The 10130-nt window shown below is 49.9% G+C and overlaps 1 protein-coding gene across 1 annotated transcript in view; it reads left to right on the top strand.

The window, feature by feature from the left end:
- Nucleotides 1-33: 33 nt before the first annotated feature.
- The window catches only part of PDE4A (phosphodiesterase 4A, cAMP-specific), a 27778-nt gene continuing 17681 nt past the window's right edge, over nucleotides 34-10130 (top strand). The window contains 2 exon segments of the mRNA XM_010828365.1: nucleotides 34-231; nucleotides 9992-10130. Coding sequence (XP_010826667.1) covers nucleotides 95-231; nucleotides 9992-10130 — 276 coding nt within the window. The 5' untranslated portion in view covers nucleotides 34-94.

Genomic DNA, 10130 nt, shown 5'->3' with positions numbered 1-10130 from the left:
GGTAGCCGCCGCAAACACCTCGGGCCTGGCGAGCAGTGCGTGCCACCCCGCCTCGCGGTCGTACCCATGCGCACGCCGTCGGCGCTTGGCACTCATGCGCTCCAGTGCGGCACCCCGGGTCCGGCCCCGGCCCCCTGCCCTGGCACTGCCTCCCGCGGGCCCTGAGTCACTGGTCCACTTCTCCTTCAGCGAAGAGGACACCTGTTGGTACCCTCCAGGCAGATCTGTCAGGTGGGTGGCCCGCGGCCAGTCCCCTCCTTTGCCACCGAAGGGCTCTGACTGCTTTGTGTATGGGGAGGGGGTGCAGGGAGCAGTCTGCCTTGGGGGAGTCCCCAAAGTGGTTCTTAGTTTCTGCCTGGAGCCTCACCCTCTTTCTCTGGCCCTAAACTGGGTGCTGCCTAGGGCTTCCTGCAGATGGTGGCCCCCAGAATGGATGCTGGGTCCTGCCCCCTTCCCACCTACCCAGGATTCCTCCACGCTCCTTGTGCCCCTAAACCTGGGCTTTTGGCATTCACCCTGGCAGCAAATATGTGTGTCCCGCGTCACCTGGGCTCCACTCCCAGGCCACTGGCTTCAAGCCAGGTCCCTCCAGCCCTGTCTGCTCAGTGCCTCCAGCCTTACCCTCTCTTCTTCCTTGCTGGGGCTGCCAGGCTTGAAAACCAAGTTGGGTGGGGGTGGGGAGGAGGTTCCTGCTGGAAAACCTGGGGTAGGGGGGCATTTCGAATCTGCTGGACAGCACTGGGGCAGAGAAGCGGTCTCTAGGTTCTTAGAATTCTCAGAGTACTCTAGTCTTGTTCTTGCTCCGCTGCATCGACCCCTTCAGACACCCAGACACACACATGCGCTCTCGCATGGATGCACACAGTCCACAAACGCAGCCACATAAGACACAAACAGACACACCCCCACACAGGGTAATTGAGGTCACCTGGTGTGGTCTGTGCAAGGCATGGGTCTTGTGGCTGATGGAGCACAGGTGAGCCGTGGCTGTGGTGACAGACATAACACAGAAACCTAGGTCTCACACCCCCTTGCACTCACTACACTGACTGCAGGAGCACACTTGCACTGCAACACACACTCAGGGCCGATTTCCACCTGCCCTCTGTTACACACAGGAGCATTCATGCCTCATACCCCCTGAGGAGTCGAGGACAAGGTCACACACACATAGACACACAGATCCATGCAGACTCCAACACAGAGACCCCACACACACACAGATCCACATAGACAAGTGTACGCACATGGGGGCTCCAGAGCATGCACACACCCCCCTGGACTCCCACATATACAGACCCTCCTTGCAAACCAGCCCCACAAACTGCCGTGTCACCTGGCACCATGTGCCGGCCTGGCAGACACACACCACCGCCCGCCCCCAACCTCCGTGTGACCTTCACAAAGCAAATGCCAGGCCTTTCCATGAAGGCTGCCTGGCACCTCTTGCGAGGGAGTCAGGTGGAGTGGGGCAGGGAGCCCGGGGAGATGGCAGGCCTGCCTGGGGGAGACAGACACCCAGTGATTTACTGGGCAGCAGCCTTGTAGCCTGGTGGCCTGGTTCTAATCGTGCTTTACCATGAGCCAAGTTACTTATCCTATTTGTGCCTCAGTTTCTATCTGTGGAAAATGGAGCATGAGGACCCGTCTGGGCATACAAGAGTGCCTAGCATGTGACATTTGATAGCAATTGGCTACTGTGATCGCTATGAGTCTGACCAATGGGGACCTGTCTCCTCTCCTGCCCCCCCACCTCCACCGCTTGTTTGTTTCGTATCGGCCTGTGCGGCAGAACTCCAAAGCCTGCATCTGTCCCTGGGCTGCCCAGTCCTCCAGGGGCCCAATCTGATGCTCCAGGAGCCCAGGTGGGCGGGCCCAGGGCCCTCAGAGGAGTAGAGGCAGGTAGTAGCTCCATCTGAATGCCGTCAAGTGGTCAGCCTGTCCAAAGGAGAGTCTTGGGCAAGTCATTTCCTTTTTTTTTTTGGCCTCACCGTGCAGCTTGTAGGCTCTTAGTTCCCCAAGCAGGGATCAAACCTGCTCCCCCTGCATTGGAAGTCTTAACCACCAGACCAACAGGGAAGTCCCTGAAGTCCTTCAGTTTGCTTTCTGATGAAGTGTCTGGGTATGTGCCTGTGAGGTCAGGGCCTTTTGGCTGCCCGTGACTCGGGTTTTGCGGCTTTGGGTCCCATTGGGACATTGCTGGAGCCACCTCCAACCTGACTTTGGCTACTGTGAGCAGTGGCAGGTGAGGAAGGAGTGAGTGCCAACAGCTCTGGGTCTGATTCTGAGGGGTAGCTGAGACACCTGCTCCCGCCCCTTCCACACACACACTCTCTCTTTCAGTCCCTCTCAGGCTGCTGTTCAACACACCTGATCCTCTCTCCTCTGTCCTTCCACAGCCCAGGGGGCATTCGCTCCTGGAAGCACAAACAGCAGGGCCCCAGAGAACCTCTTCTTCCCATCTGGGCCTCTGGGCTCCTGCTTACGTGAGCTGAGTCCCCCTGGGGCTGTGGGATCTGCCCACAAGTCTAGCTGGGTGTCCTCTGGGCTTGGGCCTCAAGTTCCCCCAACTGCAGCTTCAGTTCCTAGGGTGGGGCTGAGGTCCTCAGGATGGAGGTATGTGTCCCTCTCCTCCCCTCCCCAGTGGCACTCAGCAGAGTCCCAAAATCCAGGCGGGACCTTGGGAGACAGGACCTCATTCACAGGCGGGAAGGCCACCAGCCCCTCACTCCCTCTCTGCACCTCAACCTCCATATTGACACAGGACATTAATAGAACCCGACTCGCAGGATTGGTGGGAGACCTGATTGGGGTCATGTGTACAAAGCACTTCGATGGTACCAGGAGGGACATCCCTGATGGTCTAGAGATTAGCTCCTGTGCTTCCAGTGCAGGGGACATGGGTTCGAGAACTAGTCGGGGAACTAAGATCCCACGTGCCATGTGCGGCCAAAAGACAAAAAGCAAAACAATGACAAACACACAAAATTACAGATAGTACCGGGCACAAGGCAAATACTGAGTATCTTATTATTGGGGCTTCCCTGTTGGCTCGGGGATAAAGAATCCGAGTGCCACTGGTTCGATCTCTGGGTGCGGAAGATCCCCTGGAGGAGGGTATGGCCACCCACTCCAATATTCCTGCCTGGGAAATCCCATGGACAGAGGAGCTTGGCAGGCTATAGTCCAGGGGGTTGCAAAAGAGTCAGATACAACTGAGCAACTAAACCACAATCTTATTATTCCTATAAATCTAAAAGGATCTATCCTGGCACTCAATACACAGCAGGTGCTCAATAAATGGGCATTATCATCAAAGACCCAAATTCATGATCTAAGAGTAGTTTTACTCCTTTTTTTTTTAATTGACTTAAAAAATTAACATATAGTAAAATTCGACTGTATTTCCGGCTGTGCCCTGCTGCTTGTGGAATCTTAAATTCCCTGACCAGGGATTGAACCCAGGCCCCCGGCAGTGAAAGCACTGAGCCCTAACCACTGGACCACCAGGGAATTTCCAAAATTCAACCTTTTTAGTATCTGTTGCATGAGAGGTTTTTTTTTTTAATTGTAGTAAAATATATGTAATAAAGTTTACCACTTTAACTTGACTGTACAATTTAGTGTCGTTATACACACACATTGTCGTGCAACTGTTCCCCTGCCATCCATTGCCAGGACACTTTCATCTTCCTAAAGCGAAACTCCGTCCCCATGGAACACTCACTCCCATTCCCCTCCCCTGGCCCTCGGCCTCTACCACGCTTTCTTTTTTCTATGAATTTGACTCCTCCAGGGACCTCATGTAAGGGGAATTGTACAATATCGTCCTTTTGTGTCTGACATTTCATTTAGTGTGATGTTTTCAAGGTTCATGCATGTTGTAGCCTGTGTCAGAATTTCCTTTCTTTTTTAAAAAATTATTTATTTGGCTGCGCTCGCTCTTAGTTGCCACGTGCTGAATCTTTTAGTTGCCACATGCGGGGTTTAGTTCCCTGACAGGGATCGAACCCGGGGCCCCTGCATTGGAAGTGTGGAGTCATAGCCACTGCACCACGAGGGAAGTCCCCAGCTTTTGATTCTTTTGGGTATATGTACTTGGAATGCGTATAGCTGGATCACATGGTAGTTCTGGGCTTAAAAGTTTTTGCAGAGCCGCCAAACTCTTTTCTACTGTGGCTGCACCTCTTTATATTCTCACCAGCAGTATATAAGTATTCTAGTTTCTCCACATGCATGCCAACACTTGTTATTTTCCTTTTTTTTTTTTAAATAGTAGCCATCCTGATGGGTGGTATCTCATTGGGGTTATTTGTGTTTTCCTAATGACCAGTGATGTTGAGCATATTCTCATGTGTTTATTGTCCATATGTATGTCTTCTTTGAAGAAATGTTTAAGGGTTATACCCCCCCCTTTTTTTTTTTTTTGCCATGCCCATGACTTGTGGAATCTTATTTCCCCAACCAGGGAATGAATCCAGGATCTCAGAAGTGAGAGCTCCAAGCCCTAACCACCGGACCACCAGGGACCTCCCTCCCACTTTCTAATTAGGTTGTCTGTTTTGTTGTTGAGTTTTAGGAGTTCTTTATATAGTCTGGACATTGCACGTGCGCTTAGTCGCTCAGTCGTGTCCGACTCTGGAATGCTATGGACTGTAGCCCACCAGGCTCCTCTGTCCATGGAATTCTCCAGGCAAGAACACTGGAGTAGCTTGCCATTTCCTTCTCCAGGGGATCTTCCTGACACAGGGATCGAACCCAGGTCTCCTGCATTGCAGGAGTTGCATTGTGTTCTTGACAGTCTGAATCATCAGGGAAGCCCAGTCTAGACATGAATCCCTTATCAAATATGTTATTTGCAAAAATGTTCTCTCAGAAATTACTTGAAGTCCAGTGGTTAGGACTCCAAGTTTCCACTGCAGGGGGCACAGTTTCAATCCCTGGTCAGGGAACTAAGATCTCATGTGCCCCATGGTGCAGCCGAAAAAAGAAAAAAAGGACTATTAAAAAAATATTCTCCCATTCTATGGATTGCCTTTGTACTCCCTGAATAGTCTTTTGATACACAAAAGTTTCTAACTTTGATGAATTCCCTAATTTATTTTTTCTTTTGTTGCCTGTGCTTTTGATGTCATGTCCAGGAAATCACTGCCAAATCCAATGTCATGAAGCTTCTAAGAGTTTTATAGTTTTAGCCCTTATATTTAGATGTTTGATCTACTGGCGGTTAATTTCTGTATATGGTATAAGGTAAGGATCCCACTTCATTCTTCTGTAAACGGGTAACTAGTTTTTCCCAGCACCATCTTTTAAAAAGACTGTCCTTTCTCCATTGAATGGTCTTGGCTTCCTTGTTGACAGTCATTTGACCACATATATGTGAAGGTTTATTTCTAGGCTCTCTATCCTTTTCAAATTTATGTATTTATTTTTGGCTGCACTGGGTCTTCATTGCTGCTCAAGGGCTTTCTCTCGTTGCAGCAGTCAGCAACTACTCTCTAATTGCGGTGCACAGGGCTTCTCGTGGTGGCTTCTCTTGTTGCAGAGCACATGCTCTAGGGTGCATGGGCTTCAGCAGTCATGTCACAAAAGCTCAGTTGTTGCGTCTTGTGGGCTCAGGAATACAGGCTCAGTAGTTGTGGTTGCTCGGGTTCAGTTGTCCCGTGGCATGTGAGATCTTCCCAGACCAGGGATCCCCTGCATTGCAAGGCAGATTCTCAACCACTGGACAAGCAGGGAAGCCCTCAGCTATCTTGATATTTTCGATTTATGATGGGTTTATCAGGACATATCATAAGTCAAGGAAATCACTGACTCTTCTCCTTCATCCTGTACAAATAATTCATAAATAAATCCCTTAGGTTTTCTTTTAAATATATGTTCCAAATACAACCATTTCTCAGTAACTCACCACAACCATCTTAGTCCAAGCCACTAATAAAACACCCCATTTAAAAAAGTCAAAGGTCTGTAGTTTATTTTTGTGTTTTTTTAAATTGCTGAATACCCTTATAGCTCAATCAGTAAAGAGTCTACCTGGGGTCAATTCCTAGGTCAGGAAGATCCCCTCGAGAAGGAAATGGCAACCCACTCCAGTGTTCTTGCCTGGAGGAATGTCTCCCATGGACAGAGGAGCCTGGCAGGTTACAGTCTATGGGGTCGCAAGAGTTGGACACAACTGAGCCACTAAGCATACACACATTCCACGGCATGGATCTGCTACCATTTATCCATCTGTTGATGTACATTTGGTTTGGTTGTTTCTAGATTTGGGTGATTATGAAGAGAACTGTTATAAACACTAGTCAGCAGGCTTTTATATATATATACTCATTTGGGCTGTGCTGGGCCGGTCTTAGTTGTGGCATCCAGGATCTTAAGTTGAGGCATGTGGACTCTTAGTTGCAGCATGTGGGATCTAGTTCCCTGACCAGGGATCGAACTGGGGCCCTCTGCATTGGGAACATGGAGTCCTAGCCTCTGGACCACCAGGGAAGTCCCTAGTCCGCAAGTTTTTGAGCAGACATGTTTTCATTTATCTTGGGTAAATGTATAGGAGTGTAGTTGTCAGATTGTACAATTAGGGTATGCTCAATTTCATAAGAAACCAAGCAGCTGTCTTCCAGAGTGGCTGTACCACTTGGCATTCCCATCAGTGATGGGATCCTGGTGGTGACAAGGATGGATCCTTGTCATCACCACTTGGTATCCTTGTCAATTTTTGTTTGTTTAGCATCCTAGTAGGTGCAAAGGGATAGTTCATGGTTTTAATTTGCATTTCCCTAAGGAGGAATGATGTTTCCTGTGCGAATGTGCCATCTGTGTATCTTCTTTGGTGAACTGTCCATACTTCTGCTCATTTTTGCATTGAGTTGTCTTCTTTTTAAATTTTCATTTATCTATTTTTGGCTCCACTGAATCTTCGTTGCTGCACAAGGGCTCTTTCTAGTTGCGGTGCGCGGGCTTCTCATTGCAGTGGCTTCTCTTGTGGAGCATGGACGGGCTCTTGGCACGTGGGCTTGGTAGCTGTGGTGCATGGGCTTAGTTGCTCTGCGGTTTGTGGGATCTTCCTGGATCAGGGTTTGAACCTGTGTCCCCTGCATTGGCAGGCAGATTCGTAACCACTGCACTACCAGGGAAGTCCATCTTCAGAGTTTGTTATGTATTCTGGATACCAGTCCTTTGTCAGATATTTTCTCCCAGTCTGTGGCTTGTCTTTTTATTCTCTTGACAGTGTCTTTTGTAGAGCAGTGTTCAGTGTTTTTAAAATGTTTTCTGAAGTTTGTTTTCAAAAGAAGTTTGAGTTTTCAACTATTTAAAATTTCCGGTTTCTTTCCTATAATTGGAACCCAGGGCCCCCAGCCCCACTCTGCTTTTTATGTTGGCTGCCTGGCCCCTGGAAAAATTTGCTCTAATGAGGGGAATGTGCTCTGATGGGGGTCATCAACAGAGGGCAGCAGTTAAGATTTTGATCTGAGGAATCCCAAGACTTGGGGTGGAATTCTGACTGCACCATGACCTTACTGTGTGACTTGGAACCAATCATCCTCCCTGAACCTTAGTTTCTTCATGTGTAAAATGGAGGCAGTGAAGTCCTCCCCCTCATCCCCCCATCCCAGGGCTGGCCCAGGAAAAAGAGTCCATGTATAGAAGCTGGTGGGAGAAGGCAATGGCACCCCACTCCAGTACTCTTGCCTGGACAATCCCATGGACGGAGGAGCCTGGTGGGCTACAGTCCATGGGGTCGCTGAGAGTTGGACACTACTGAGCAACTTTACTTTGACTTTCATGCATTGGAAAAGGAAATGGCAACCCAGTCCAGTGTTCTTGCCTGGAGAATCCCAGGGACGGGGGAGCCTGGTGGGCTGCCATCTATGGGGTCGCATAGAGTCAGACACGACTGAAGCAACTTAGTAGCAGCAGCAGCATAGAAGCTGGTAATGCTGTCCTGGTCTAGGAGATTTCAGATTTTTTTTTTTGACCAGGCTACATGGCATGTGGGATCTTAGTTCCCTGACCAGGGATGGAACCTGGGCCCCCTGTGGTGGAAATGCAGGGTCCTTACCACTGGACCGCAAGAGAATTCCCTCAGGTTTATTTCTTAGCAGAGGGAACATTCAAATAAAATCTTAGACCGACATTCAATAGTAGGACCAGAAAGTGCAGGGAGGATTCTATTTCTTCTCTCCCTACCCGGTTGTACTCACCAGAGCACAGCCTGAAATCTGCTGACCAGTCTAACACCCTCATTTTAACAGAGTCACAGACGAGAGAGGGCAGTGACCTTCTCGAGGTCACACAGCATGTCACAGGCACACAGCTCCCCACACTTATCCTCAAACCTTCATATCAATTGCCTAGGTGAGTTCCCTCCCCAGGGATACTGATAGATTTACAGTTAGGGGGCTGATAGATTTACAGCTGCCAATGTTTCTTGAGCTTCCTGTTAGGCACCACCCTGAGCGTGTTACCTGTGTTAACGCTGGTTACCTGGATGACCTGAGGCAGGCAGTGGTTGCCCCCACATTGCAGAAGAGGAAACTGAAATTTGGTCTTTTCCCCCAAGTTGTACATTTGGGAAGTGGCATAGCCAGCTTTTTCCTACCTCATCCAGAGGCTCTGTCTTGCCAGTGCCAACAGAATGGAGTCCTGCTGTATCCTCTATTTAGCTGTGTCTCTGTTATCTATCTATATCTCCACTCCAGTGACACCAATTTCCTTGCTGGTCCTCCAACAAAAAACAGATTCTGCCACAGGGCCTTTTCACTTACTGTTCCCTCACCCTGGAGTGCTTTCTCCCACCTCCTGACCCCATGGCCTGCTCCTTCTCATCCTTCAGGCCCTGCTCAGATATCACCTCCTCAGAGAGACCTGCCTCCACCACAGCAGCTAAAAATCACCTTTCCAGCCACCCACCTAGTTTTAATTCCCTGGATGGCACCATCCAGCCTGTATATTCATTCATTCATTCATTCATTCATAGATTGATTCATTCAGTAAACATTTATTGGGCATCCAGGCCATGTTCTTAGCCAGAGATCCAGCAGTGAACAAAGCAGACAAAAATCCTTGCTCTGCAGAGCTTAGTTCTAGAAGGGAAGGCAAACAGCGGAAAAGTAAAACATAGAATGTGTTGGGTAAGTAGTATTTATTTTAAGGAAGGGAAATATGAAATGTAAGGGCAGGGGATGATATTTCAGATGGGTTGGTTGAGGGAGGCCTTCCTGAAGAGGCAACATTTGAGAGGAGTGGGGAGCCACTGGAGATCTGGGCCAGGGAGACAGCCTGTGCAAAGGCCCTGAGGCAGGAATATCCCTGGAATATTTAGGGAACAGCCAGATAGCAATTATGGCTGCAGCAGAGTCCATGAAGGGCGTAGTGGGTATGGGGGCAGGGCCTTGTGGGCCACAGCAAGGACTTTGGCTTTGGCTCTGAGTGAACTGGGAGCCAGAGAAGGTTCTAAACAGAGGAGGGATGTGACCCAACTCAGGTATTCACAGGCTTCCTCTGGCTGCTGAGGGAAGCAGACAGGGGTATAAACAGAAGCAGCTAGGGGCCAGAGCAAAGACAAATGTCCTGGCCCAGGAAAGTGATGATGGGCAGGCTGGCCAAGGAAGGGGTATGAAGCAGACAGATTATTCTTGAATAGATTTGATTGCTCTGAGGTACCAAGGAAAGAACAGAGCGAGGAAGACCCCACAACTTTTGGGGATGTGCAGTGCTGCTCGGTTAGCCTGTTTCTAGACCAGCCCTCGCAGTGTCATGTCTGTGAGGGGCACAGATCATGGTCTGTCTGGGTCACGGCAGTGTCCCTTAGCTCTGGCAGCAGGACCAGGCACACAAAGGTGGTCTCTCTAATTTCCTGTCTCCCACCTTTTCTGAAGTATCTGTCTCTCTTGTCAGGAATTTCCTGGGTCTCCTTATTCCTCTCGACGCCCCCCCTCAATGTCATCTCAGCCCACTGACCCCTCTTCCCGCCCACCCCTTGCAGCTTGGAGGCGGAGAATGGACCGACACCATCGCCAGGCCGCAGCCCGCTGGACTCGCAGGCGAGCCCGGGCCTCGTGCTGCATGCTGGTGCGGCCACCAGCCAGCGCCGGGAGTCGTTTCTCTACCGCTCAGACAGCGAC

Source organism: Bison bison, unplaced genomic scaffold (assembly GCF_000754665.1).
Source record: "Bison bison bison isolate TAMUID 2011002044 unplaced genomic scaffold, Bison_UMD1.0 scf7180017864492, whole genome shotgun sequence".
Taxonomy (NCBI): domain Eukaryota; kingdom Metazoa; phylum Chordata; class Mammalia; order Artiodactyla; family Bovidae; genus Bison; species Bison bison.
The sequence above is the reverse complement of the archived record's forward strand: the minus strand, read 5'-3'. Positions and strand labels throughout refer to the sequence as shown.